This window comes from Erigeron canadensis, chromosome 5, assembly GCF_010389155.1.
Source record: "Erigeron canadensis isolate Cc75 chromosome 5, C_canadensis_v1, whole genome shotgun sequence".
Lineage (NCBI taxonomy): Eukaryota > Viridiplantae > Streptophyta > Magnoliopsida > Asterales > Asteraceae > Erigeron > Erigeron canadensis.
Window position 1 is genome coordinate 26,016,687 of NC_057765.1, and position 14,254 is coordinate 26,030,940.

General features: G+C 33.0%; 1 protein-coding gene and 1 long non-coding RNA gene across 2 annotated transcripts; one reads left to right on the forward strand and one right to left on the reverse strand.

Moving 5' to 3' along the window:
• The first annotated feature begins 288 nt into the window (after window positions 1-288).
• Window positions 289-839, forward strand: LOC122598868. The gene is made up of 2 exons (XR_006323764.1): window positions 289-360; window positions 607-839. It is a non-coding gene; the product is annotated as an uncharacterized LOC122598868 (long non-coding RNA).
• A 9,398-nt stretch (window positions 840-10,237) lies between these two features.
• On the reverse strand, window positions 10,238-13,491 carry LOC122601423 (endo-1,4-beta-xylanase 5-like). The gene is made up of 7 exons (XM_043774181.1): window positions 13,455-13,491; window positions 12,783-12,832; window positions 12,374-12,596; window positions 12,121-12,284; window positions 11,922-12,020; window positions 10,723-11,502; window positions 10,238-10,609 (listed from the first exon to the last, which is right to left on the reverse strand). Exons 1-7 carry the CDS (start codon window positions 13,489-13,491, stop codon window positions 10,238-10,240), a joined length of 1,725 nt encoding a protein of 574 aa, XP_043630116.1.
• Window positions 13,492-14,254: the final 763 nt, after the last annotated feature.

The following is a 14,254-nucleotide window of genomic DNA, read 5'->3' on the forward strand; positions in this document are numbered from 1 at the left end:
ATTTCAGCAGGTATAATATTCTCTTTACTACATACTGTTTTTATGCATCTTGGTTCAGTAATTCATTTATCAAGAATTCTGTTTTTTCTCTGCCTCCCTAATTTAAGTTTTTGTGAATATGAAGACTATATTTAGATGATCAACACCTTTTTAAGTTGATCTATCAAAAATTATTAAGACTATGTTTTGTTGATCAACACTTTTTTGAATGTGATGCTATATTTATAAACGTAACAACTTCTGATGCCTTACAGGTGATCGATTTTTTTTTGTCTTTCTGAATTGCATCTTGAAGGCAAAGCTTAGTGTACAGATCTCATGTTTGTCTGGCTTCTGTCACCGAATAATTGACGGTTTCAGGTAACCCTTCCAATTAATAAATCAAGAAAAGATGAGGCTTTCTTAATTACAGTTTATCAATTTTTTGAGGTTCCCCTAGAATCAGTACAATACAATGGGGATTGCAACTGGGTTTGTCGTTTTTGGTCTAATTGTTATTGGCTTTTACAGCCACATTATATATGATACTAACTTTCTTATCACTTAAAGATCATAGCACCGCGTGTTTGTAGTTCAATGACTATATGTCCTGATTCCTTCCTTCAGGAGTTGACTATGTGTATTCTTGGAATTTTACCATGAGCGGTATTTAACATGGTCACCAGGTGTACACACAAGTACGTGCATCTTGTCATTCAAATCAAATATGATTCCTTATCAAGGTTTGCACATTTATCTGCATTTACGGTGCTATATTTTAATATTCAGTTCTCATTCATAATGGACACTTTGTCTATACACCTTCTATCTATGTATGGATTGATATGTACAGTAGTTAAGATGTACGAGTATATTCTAAAAACATAGCATCATATTAGCTTTACCATTTGTGATTTTGCATGGAATGAGATTAATTAACTCAAATTTTTTTATGAGTTCATGGTGCACTGTCAAGAATATGGGGCTGAAGGCACATGCAAAACATGCTTGGAAAGAAGATGAAATTTATTAAAATGAGGTTTATCGACTGCATTTACACTGAATATAGAAGCATCGCGTAAAGGCAAGTATTTGTATATTAACAGAGTTTTTTTGTATATTTGCGAACAAAGCAGATGGTTAATTTTTAAAAATGTAATAGTTCCTTTTAAATATTAAATAAGTATGTCCATTGTCAAAAAAAAAGATAAGTATACTCCGGTACGGGAACGTGGTACAGGATCATAAATTTAGGGGCCTATTGAATTGCGATCCCGTACCACAAACCATGTGACTATGGTTTAAAGCTACTAGCACTTAAATTTTTATTTTTTGTAACTATATAGGACTTCTTAAAGTTTTAGAACCTCCTGACTTTTGTGACTGAGTATGTCATACTTATTGCATACATTCGACATTTAAGGAAAAAAAAAAAACGATTTGCCTTCTTCTGGTATCGGCTTATCGTTTATAGGGAAAACCTCATCCCTTAACCCAAATCTATGCCATAATGACTTAGTATCCGTTATCATGTTTGAAGAAACAAGTATGCAAGAAGAAGTAGTTGGCGGAAAGTTTTCCCTATCTTTAAGATTGCCTAAATATATCGATCAACTTACTCGCCCATGAAACCTACATGAGAGCCGACTTACAAATCATAGAAAGCAAAAGAAAATTGCTATATACGAGCAATAATTGTTAACTGTAAAGTTTTCTTTTCTTAGTGATGGTAAAAACTGTCTTGCTATGGCATGAAGTCAAACAAAGGTACCAAAGATCATGATAATAAGAATTATTAGGTCTCCAATGACAATAGTGATTAGTCTGATTTTATCGAAGGCTAAATGGAATTAAGAATCATGTCACTTTTTGCACATGAAATAACTTTGAGGTCTATAAGCTTATTAGTATAGCCACTTATATCTACTTCAATTTTCAACTAAAGGTAAAAGCGAATTATGTAAGTCTTGGTGCACGTTTTTTTAACTTTTGGTCTTGCAGAAGCCGAGATGATTTGGTGCCACCCACATGGCCACATATGCATATAACCCTTCATATCTTTTTTTTTTTTTTTTTCATATTAAAGTATCATCTGTCATAAAACGTTTGGGTTGGGTAACTCGTCAAATTGGTAAGTTTAGTAGGATTAATTGCTTGGAAAATGTTTCAACTTGACACTTTTGTTTTTGTAAGGGTTCAAAAAAAAAGTTTTATTGTGAGTACTAAAACCGGCTAAAATCACTATTGTAAGACTGCAACCACTTTTTCTGACGTGTATGGTAGCTAGCCGTTTTTATGCTTGTTTTTAGTACATAATCTGACATCTTCCTCTCCATGTGTATTATATACGAGTAGTACAGTAATAATTAAATATATGCATCTGTCACCTCCCTTTCTCATATAACAATTGTAATATCAAACCCAACAAAACTCTTTATCTTGCTAACAAAGTATCTGAAATACCATCTTCATATCTAAAAATCTAAAATACCATCTCCTTGTTATAAAATGTCTGCAAATATGTATTATATTACAAAAGTCGAATACTTTTATGTTAAAATCAAAAATGTAATATGTTACAATTACATATATGATCGACTCAACATCTATCCACTTCCATTCCACCACCAACGCTGCCGGCGTCAGAAACTTCACCGGCGATGAAGTTACCAAATTCTAATCAATGGTTTCATTCCAAATCACTGGATCTGCAAAACCCATAAACCAATTTCACAAACACACACAATTACCAACAACCACCACCACGTACCTTCGATTTCTCTGCCATCCCAACTGTCCCTTGTTGCGCCTCTCCGATAGCCACCACTGGTGGCCCGTGATTCCAGATCTAATTTTGGACAGCAATTGGTTTAGAATGTTTGGATTGTATTTGATGACAGTAGGGTAGCCGGATCTAAGCGGTGACATCGGAGGGGTGGAAAGCAATGACAATGACATAAGTAAAAAAATGTGTATGGATTTTAGGGACGGGAGTGATGGGGTATACATAAGTGTAAGAGATCGATTAGAATACTTACATATCTTGTTTGTATATGTAATCAGATATTATGGAATACAAATATATGAGCACAAATAGAACTTCATATTTCCACAAGAGATTATTATGATTGTTGATGATGAGATATATATAAATATAAATTTGTTTGATGGTGTGATTTGGATGTCAAACCATCTGCATAATCTGGAAAAATATAGAGTTGTCGAATGTGGTTGAATCATATGGGGAAAAAGGCGTTTAACTAAGAGTTTTATTATAGCTACCAATTTTTATTTTTTTTTTAGTTTTTGATTTTAAAAGCTGACACATTTAAGTATGTCCCACAATTAAGTTTGTTCCCTTTCTCAATAGTCAAATATTTTTCAGTTTTTGTCAGGCTTTTTATTGTTATATCTTTTAGATTAGCTTATTTTTTGCTTGAAAACAAAAAGTTATGTGTTGATTTAATTTGAGATTTATCTACCTTTGTTCTTGCATTACATTATCTCAATTGCAAATTTGTATCTCAATTTTGTTTAAAGAAAATCACTCGAGATTAAACCATTTAGATACCATAACATTTTATTTCTTTCATTATTTATACTGACTGACTAATAACCATAATTTTGTCACAATTAAAGTTATTTTTTTATCACTTTTATTCATTAAAAATAATTTCAGTTTTCAAAAAACAAATACAGTTAGAAGAGTTTTAACACAATCAAATTATTGAAAACATAATTTTGTTTAAAAAGAGAGTTGATTTTTTGGAACAATACAATAAAGTTAGTAAAAGAAATTAAATACATGGATTAATCAACAAATTAGATACATTATAAATAGTGAATTAAAACTATCATTTCCACTAAACAAATTAACAGTTATACCAATTCCGGCAAGCATCCATTTTATGGCTAAAATTCCGACAAGCATCCTTTTTCCGGCGATTACATAAAGAAACATAAATCTTTCCAACGAAAATTCCGGCAAGCATCCATTTTCCGACGTATTTGATGCATATATATATATATATATATATATCTAAATACATATTTTCATAAATGTATCTATACTTACTGAACGGCCGCCATTATCCACCACCTATCGTCTCGACCTGAACCACCTCCGGCCGCCGACACTTACAGTAACCACCCCCAACTGCCTCCACCTTTCAGATCTAAACCACCACCAAACGTCCAGCAACCAACACAAACAACCGCCTCTTTCAGATCAAAACCGCCGTGACTTTCAAAAACCACCACCAACCGCCGCCACTTACAGAAACCACCACTAACCGCCGCCACTTTCAAAAACCACCACCAACCGCCGCCACTTACAGAAACCACCATTAACCGCCGCCACTTTCAAAAACCACCACCAACCGCCGTCACTTTCAAAAACCACCACCAACCGCCGCCACTTACAGAAACCACCACCAACTGCCGTCACTTTCAAAAACCACCACCAACCGCCACGACTTTCAAAAACCACCACCAACCGCCGCCACTTTCAAAAACCACAACCAACCGCAGATCTGAGAAGGGAGAGAAAAAGAGGGGCGGCAGTGGTTAGATATAGTGTGAGACTTTCTGTTGGGAGAGGGAGAGAGGGCGGAGGGTTTTTTTGGGGGGAGGGAGAGGGAGAGAGGGGATAGAAAGAGACGGTTGTTTTTTTTTTGGGAATGAGTGTGTTTTTTTTTTGAGGGGGAGATAAGTCATTTATATGGAAAAGGATTTAGTTGTTTTTAAGGGTCATAAGGATTTAGTTGTTTTTAATCAATCTAATATCTTTTACTTTTCTTAAATTTCTTTATAAAACTGATTATTAGTATTTAAAAGTTTTTAAATTGATTTAAAATAATAATATTAAATTTATATTAATTTTTTTTAATCAATCAACATTTTTGTTATTTTTATAAATAAAATAGTTACAACAGGATATGTTTTTGAAATTTTTTTAGCTTGTCTTTATTAACAACATATTTTAAAGTTTTGATATGATTTTTGTGTCAGAATTCTCAGAAAATATCCAATGGAAGACAATAAATTTTTTATGACTACACCAGAATTTTTCACCAACGAGGTATATACATAATTATTGAGTATTTTTTATTAAATTTATTTGTTATCTTTATATTTATATTTTGTTATGATTATTAAGTAAACTTGTAATACTTATATTTATATGTCTTAAATTCATAATTTTTTTGATAAAAACTAACACGATATAATTTATTTTAGGTGTTCAGCTCCCGGGAAGAATTGATGAATTGGGTAAAGGACGTGGCATACTCTGTTGGTGTTGTCATTGTCACTAAAAGATCGAACAGTTATCTTAGTGGTTTCGTGTATAAAGTTGTACTGATGTGTGATCATGGCGGCAAATATAAACAGAAGGGTTCAATTAGAGCTCCCCGCACAAGAAAAACTGATTGTCCATTCGAATTAGAAGCAAAATATTCAGATGAATATAATTATTGGACGTTAGTAGTCATATGTGATGAACATAATCATCGCCATTAACAAAGTATGGAGGGTCATCCATATGCACAGCGGTTAACTCAAGATGAGTTTAGTTTGGTTGAAGAATTGACAGCGATGAATATGCCCCCACGTGATATTTTATCAATCGTTAGGGAGGGGAATCTAAGTAATGTGTCTACAATTAGTACGATCTACAACGCACGCACGCACTAAACTTCGCATGGCCGAGCAAGTAGGCAATTCTCCAATGCAGGTTCTCATGGCTATTTTTTTTTTATTTTTATAAATCTTGTCATTTTATTATAAACATTCAAACGTACAATGCAGGTTCTCATGGCTCTTTTGTGGACTAATAATTATGTTTACGAATTTTCTACAACTACTTCGAACGAACTAGAAAATCTATTCTTTGTGCATCAAACATCATTCAGTATTTGGCGTGCATTTCCACATGTGTTGATTATTGATGCCACGTACAAGACCAACTATTACAATTTGCCTTTTGTGGAGATTGTTGGTGTAACGTCGACCAACAAGACATTTTCGATAGCTTTTGCATTTATACAAAATGAAAGGACAACTAACTATACATGGGTCTTAAATTGTCTTAAGTTGACTTTAATGAATTATGGAGTAAACTAGAGAAGTCTACAACCATGGATTCTTACACGGAAAATTACAATCAACTTCAGTCATTTTTGACAAAATATCCACGTATGTTTTCTATATTCGCATTTAACATTTTTTTTTAATCTCCCAACGTATATTTTTTTTTCTTTTTATATTTCTCATACAACTTTACGTTACCATTCAGGTGTTCTTAAGTATTTGAATGAAACCTTGTTGGAAAAATACAAAGAAATGTTTGTGTCTGTGTGGATTGATCGACATCTCAATTTTGGAAACAACAACACCAATAGAGTAGAAAGTCAACATGCGGTCCTAAAGAAATATTTGAAATCCAAAAGATGCACTTTGCATGAACTTGTGGGTTGTATTAATCGTCTGGTTCAGTCTCAACATACGGCGATCAAAGCAAGCTTCGAAAAAAGCAGAATTGTCCGCTATCAGAAGCACAATCTACGATGTTTCAAACTGTTGCATGGTTTTGTTTCCAATGAAGCTCTCAATATGATTCTTACGAACTATCATCAAGTAGACCCTTCAAATTGTGATTGTCGACTTCGCAATAGTTGTGGGTTACCATGTTCTTGTGAACTTTCGAAGTACATAAATTCAGGTATGTATAATCCGATAGATTATTTTTATAATTTCTTTAAAAGTTGTATATACAGTACTTATTTATTTTTTAATGCAGGTCAATGTATTTCATTGGATTCGATTGACATCTTTTGGAGAAAGTTAGATTTTTTACCGGCAACATCTGTGGAAGATGATGATGTTAGTTGTGGAAGTGTACTGGAACATTTCAAAGAAAACTACAACAAGCAATCCAAAGTTGGAAGAAAGAGCTGGTTAAGAAAGTTGAAGAATATATTCAGTCCAAGTACAACCGACATTCGGGAACCGCGAGTTCAAAAAAATACCCTTGGACGACCAAAGAAATCGCAACAAAAAAGGCGTGTCGACTTTTCCTCAACAAAATATAGTTGTTCAACCATTCCCGATTATGTCAATTCGGGTTATGAGCCGACCAGACATAGCTGTTTCGAATTTGACCTAAATGAGGTCCCAACTGATAGGTGTTTCGAATTTGACCTAATTGAGGTCCCAACTGACAACTGTTTCGAATTTGACGAAGGCCCGCCCATGAGTGGTTCAAATTTAATGGATGATATTCCAGAAGTCTTTCATTCAAGCCAACCATTCTTTCAAGATCCTTTTATGAGCCAAAGTCAACACCAGAATGCATACTATCCGGATTCATATGTGTATACAACCGAAACCCACAATCCAAATCCATATATCTACCACAATCCAGATCCATATATGTATACACCCGAAACCCAAAATCCAGATCCAAGTATGAACGATAAAGATTATTTAATTGATCAGGGATTCGAAGATTTTATTCCGTATATCACACAGGTTCAGAATGTACTAGGAGATGGAAACTATGGATTTAGAGCGACGGTTGTTTGCATTGGTCGTCATCAAGATGATTGGCGTCAAATTCGTATGGATTTATTGGATGAGTTATCTGTGCATAATGCAAGATACACTGCAATTTTTAACAAAGAAGGCGTACAATCACTTCAGTACATGCTGAATCACTTTGAAGGAGGATTTGCAGATCCGCAATATTGGATGACTATGCCAGAGACTGGGTTACTCATTGCTTCAAGGTATAATGTGGTGGTTGTTTTTTTGAGCAAAGATGGGGAGACAACGTGCTTTCCGCTTTTTACTAGCCCACCAAGTTCACAACCACATGATATTTGTGTAATTGGACGAGTCAATTGTAATCATTTCGTGAGACTGGTGTTACAAGGAGATTTTCCAGTACCTCCTACGCATCCACAATGGTCTAGTCACGCATTTGATCGGGCATGGGATAATCCTTTTTTGGATAGACAATATGTACAACCTGATTAAATTCCCTAGACATAATTCAGTAAGTGTGAGAACTTGTATTAATATTGATTAAGAAAATGATTAAAATATTTTATTATCTATGAGTATTATTTATATCTTCTATTATTATGTATCTTCTACTATTATCTATAATTATATAAGGTGCATGTTAATGATTTATTATATTTTTAGTGTTTGAATTACAATAAAAAGTAAAATGTATGATTTATAAATAAAAATAATGAAATACAATAAATACATACATATATATATATATAAAGAAAAAAGTAATAAGACAACATGATTATCAAAGTAAACTAAAAATAAAAAAGTAACAAGACATCATGATTAGTATATCATGATTATTACATTTTTTAGTAAAAGTAAAAAGAAAAATAAATAAAAAGAAAAAAAACATCATGATTACATTATTATTAAGATTTTGACTAAAATATTGGTGTCTATATTGAAAATAATTAGTGTGGATAGCCATCCCCTTAACTAATAGTGGAATGACCTCATATATTTGTGGAAAAAGGTGAACTGATCGGATCCAACAAAAGTTCGGTATAAAAAGATGTTTAACTGATAGTTGAATGTCTACGTGGAAAATGAAGGTAAATGGTTGTCAAGTTGTAATATCCACGTATGAAATAGACGGCTTAAAAATAAATCAAAATGATTTACAAATTAAATTTTAACCGGTAACTTGCAATTAGCCCCACAAAAGTCATTTTAACCAACTTCAATCTCTAAAATAGAACTTTTTTTTGTTGGAGCCAAAAAAACAAAAGTGTTAAAGTTGAAGCAATTTTCAAGCAATTAGCCACATTTTAATACGAACAAGGTTGACCAAAATTGAAACAATTTTACTCACTTTTTTTAATTGATACTTGGCATGTCAATCATGATAATAAGAATTATACTGTTACTTCATTTTGACCTGTTTTCTTTTCTTTTTAATGTTTGCCTTTTCAAATATTTTAGGTGGTATATTGAAGGCTCAGCAATACTCCAAATTCTGACAGTTTTTAAAATGGACGACTAAACCTCAAGTAAAACCACGCCGTTGCTTTTGATCGATGGCTTTAACAGTTGGAATATATCATTATTTCCCTAATTTTGTGTCTGATATACATAGTGGCTTATAATGTTCCATAATTGTTTAGTGTAAATGTTTGAATCTGCTATCCAGAACAAACTTATCATATGTATTTCCCATTTTCCCCCAAGTATATGTTTCTCTTATATTTTTATATTCGTACGCCATTGATTATACTTAATCATCATTATTTACTTACTAAACTACCAAGCCGTGAATGCACATACTAACCTATATACTGTTTGGGTCTTTAAAAGCAGAAAGAGTGCTTGACACTTTGACAGTAGTAGGTTTAAGTTGCATTTGGTCATTTCAAAAGAATACTTTACATATCTATTTCATTTTTTTGGCTCAGCTCAATGGCTGTTAAATCTTGTGACTACAATTTTGATCCAAACAAGCGATAGATTGTCTACAGGCAACGTAGGATTATGTAGGATTATCTACTAATAAAAATACTAATAAAAAGAGACTTGATTCTTTTCATTTTGGCGTTGTATAAATGATTTGTAACTTAGGTTATGCTTCTGATTTTTTTAATGACATTTATATATGTTTGTATTAAATGATTATTATAATTGCGTTCGATATAAAAAAACTGCTAAAACTATCAAACATCAAGTACCAGTGGTCTAATGGTAGAACGATGATCTGCCATACTATAGACCCGGGTTCGAATCCTGTCTGGTGCAATATTGAGCTGTGAAGATCTTATATTTTCAATTTATCATTTAGTTTCCAATGGTGGTTGGGTCCATCAAATTGTCTGATTTCAATGAAGATCTTATAGGCCTTATTGAGCTCTTTTCTCAATTTTATATTTTCAATTTATCATTCAGTTTCCATAAGAAATTCTTATTTTATGATTTTGACAACTTGTTTACCGAGAACACCTGTGAAAATTAATATGTTTTTAAGCCGGTAATGATCAAAATCGTCGAATGTACCTTCAAAAGTAAGCACCACGGAATAGCCTGTTGTGTTTTATGTACCATCCATCGAGTCATTTCATATGTACTCTCATCTATGATCAATCATTTTTATTGAAAATTTATGCTCAAGAGACTAAAAATTGCTTTGGACACTAAAAAATAATCCAAAGACTAGATTATTTCTTCAAAAAATCAGAAATAATTCTTCTCAAGCCATGATCTTGATATGCATAGTGTCTTCTGAAGAACTCGATGCTCCAACCTTGAAATATTGAGATACCGGTGGGGATTTTATATGTTTTGCAGTTTGGTGATGATCTTCTACGAATTTAACTTCATAATTACCATGGGTTAGTGAGGTCGCATAGAAACCATTAACATCTGTGGTGGCTGTGACAACTCTTCCAAAGAATGCACGTACGATTTTGTCTACAACGTCTCCCGTGGGCAAGTTGTTGAAATTGTTGTCGGTTAAGCACATTCGATAGCAGCCTTGGGGACTCCATGCTGACCAAATAATTATTCCATTCACTGCTGGATGTGCATAAGCCTCTTTTAGAACTTGTTCCAATATTTCTGCCTGTAATTCACAAATCAAGACTTCATTTTCATTGAAAAACATTTATACCTATATATACTTGTATACATATATGAGTTACAAATTATATTTGTGTTGGAAGTTGAAAATGATACCTGATTCGGGCCAGATTGAACATCTAGTTCAGTGATCCAAATGGGCAATTTTGAACTTGCAATCTTATCGATTGCGGATCTCATGTAAGGTATGTTCACTTGGCTGAAATGACCTTCTAATCCTATTGATAAAGGACCGGTATAGCCCCCAGCCCATATCTGTTTAACTTTCGACAAGTAACTATCAGGAGATGAGTCCTGGTCCCCAGGTGATTCGATTGTATTATAGTCATTCAAGAATAAAGGAGTGTTTCTATCGAGAGCTTTAGCTTTTTTGTAAAATTTTGAAGAAATATCCGAGCCAAGCTTGCTTTCAAAGAAGTTAAAATGCAAATTCTCATTCATTACATCCCAAGAGATCACTTGGCCCGAGTATCTGCCCATGACTGAGTTTATTCTCTTTCTGGCTGCAGCCGCGAGCTGTGATGGGCCAAGGTTAGAAACCCAACTTGGTTGATACTTTGGGTCGTCCCAGAACACATTGTGGCCTCTAACCGAAACCCCATTTGACTGTGTGAACTGAAGCATTTCATCAGCTGCGGTGTAGTCTTCGTGGTATTGGTTAGGTTCATTTGCATACCATTTCATCTCATTTTCAAATGTAGTATACTTGAATCTTGAAAGGAACCAGTCCTTATAGTCTTGGTTAGTTAGGATGTTTTTGTTAATAGCACATCCAAATGGGAATTTTGCATACTTTTGTGCAATTGTTATTGTCCTATTTGCTAAAGGTTTTCCTTCACTATCTACTGCCTGAAATTTTACTTTACTTTTCCTAACCTGCCATAGCAAAAAACACTTCATAAACTATTGATTATAGTTTCAATAGAATAGACTTTAGGGATTAGTTTCTTGGAATGTAACTATCTTTGACCGAATGTCTATAGTAGGAAAAAACTAAAGTTATGTGTATTGTATGTAAGCAACTTGAAAAAATGTTTATTGTATGTAAGAAAACATACGTGGCAACCATATACAGGTGCCACTTGTCAGATTTTAATTGGTTGAAACGAAATTCTTACATACAATAAACATTATTTCAAAGTTGTTTACATACAATACACACAACTTTAGTTATTTCCTACAATAGACATTCGTTCAAAGTTTCTTACATTCGAGGAAACTAATCCCTAGACTTTATATACAACTATATATACATACTAATATACTTTTTATCATAAAATTAGAATGTTAATGACCTTCTCAATGCTTTGATGTTGGTGAGATTTCCACTCTTCTTGTGTAAAGGGTTGTAACGAAACGCTATTGATCCATATGTCAATGGATGTATTTTCACTCTGTATAAACAACAAACAAGTTAAATTTTTTGCTTCCTTTTTTTTTTTTTTTTTTCTGATTTTGTTTAACTTGTAAGTCATCGTGAAATCCAGCACTTACCTGAAAATAGAGTTGAGCTGAGCCAGACTTGTTCACGGTTAGCCCACCTTTGAGCATGGACCAGCAGCCTGATTTAGCTTTAGTCGAACCAGCATTGTAAAACCCTGTTGGTGTCTTAAACGTAGCAACCACCGTAGCATCCCCATAGCTTATTTGCACCCAAGCTACATATTCCAAGTCCAAAAGATCATCAGCAAAAAAAAGTACAAAACATTCTTTACTTGAACATTTTGATAGAGATCGAAAAGAGTACCAGAAAACGTATAAAGTTTCTCGTGGTCTAAGAAAAACTCCTGGGATACACTATCAAATGATTGTTTCCTTTGATGAGCCACAATGAAGTCATTTCCGGTTTGTGATCTTCCTAGTCTTAGCTTTGCATTGCCGAAAGAAGCCCAACCCGTTGACCCGTTTTTCAGCTCGGGGTTCACAACTATTCCACCTTCGTACTGTGGCTTATCGGGGTGTTTTAAGCACTGTAAACAGATCAAGAGCTACGCTTAATTGCTTGCTCTAAGAAGGAAAGATTTTGTTTAAGTTTCTAAACACGTGCAATGAATTTAAAGTAATCACTTTTAGATTAAACTTTTAAGTTGAATATATTAATATACTAGGTAGCAAAATATGACTAACAGAGACAAAAATCCGATGTTTGAAATTACCGCACTATTAAAACTATAATCATATGGTACCGCCGCATCTACCAAGAATCCTGTACACAAAAGAACATATAAATATTAATTAAAAAAATGAACTAGTAACTAATAAAGTTCGAACAGAAACGTCTATTCTAATACTAATATAATTATACTAATATGGTACCAGCGCAATGCGACAAAGATGGTGGGGACGGCGGTCTAGTAGTGTCGGTGACAGTATTATTGGGATAGTGGTGGTGTCAAGTGGTGTAGGTTAATGTAAAGGTGATAGTTGAATATTTAAAAAGATAAGAGTTTAAAGTGTTAATTATTAAAATAAGGGTTTAGGGTGTAAATTAAATAATTAAAGAAAAATTTGATAATTTATAAAAACTCTTTACATGGTGGGTGTTTATTAAAGACAATTTAGTACTTTGAGACTTTGAGTAACACTTTATATTTGTATGGGGTGAATCATCTATACTTCTATATAAAAGTTATGCCCCCATGTTGAAAAGTTAACATTTTTGAGACATGCAAAATTACTATTTTACCCTTAATAAATTAACTTACACAACCATTCCATTATCTTCTAAAAGATATCCACTTCTCTTTAAAATCAAATAATTTTAATCAAATACGTATACCACTTGACGCATATGTTGTCGTCACCATATGTTGATGTCACCACATTACTTTCATTGTCATTACCGCCGCATTGCACGGGTACCATGCTCGTTTTAATAAATGAGTATAGATATTTAATATATATATATATATATATATATATATAGGGGGACAATCAAATAAGAACAGTTTTAAAATAAGAACAGTGAGAATACCTTAAAATCATCATTTTGATGTATTAAAAGACCATAAAACTGACATAGTGCATAACTAATTATCATTATTTAAGTGTTTAACAACACATTGATTCATCAAAATCAAAAAAATCACGTTTTTTGTTGGATGCATCATTTTGATGAATATGCATCCAAAATGGATGCACAAAACAAAAAACATGATTATTTCGATTTTGACGGATGAATGTGTTGTTAATCACTTAATTAATGATAATTAGTTATGCACTATGTTAGTTTTATGGACTTTTAATGCATCAAAATAATGTTTTTAAGGTGTTCTCATTGTTCTTATTTTAAGAGTGTTCTCACCGAAATGTTATATATATATATATATATGGTGTGTATATTGCATAAATATTTATTTTTAGTTTGAAATAATAACATTTTAGGTGTGTCATCTCAAATTGTTCAATTGTTTTTTTAGTTACAGAAATAATATTATATTATACTGTATATAAAAACGACTCCCTAACAAGTAACTAGAGATTATTAGTAGAAGGTCACTAAATACAACAAAAAATTATAAAAGTAACAAACTTGACTTAAGACTTTGACTGATAGGATTACGAAATGAGCTAAAACTCGTGACATTTACGGAAAATCTAAATAAAAGAATATTGCTTCAGATTCTTT

Bases quoted from the DNA above. Each gene is read 5' to 3' on its own strand.
- LOC122601423 (XM_043774181.1), bottom strand. From the start codon at position 13,491: ATGGTACCCGTGCAATGCGGCGGTAATGACAATGAAA. The intron at 12,597-12,782 runs GTAATTTCAAAC...ATCTGTTTACAG, and splicing joins ATTATAGTTTTAATAGTGCG to TGCTTAAAACACCCCGATAA. The intron at 10,610-10,722 runs GTATCATTTTCA...TGTGAATTACAG, and splicing joins TTCAATCTGGCCCGAATCAG to GCAGAAATATTGGAACAAGT.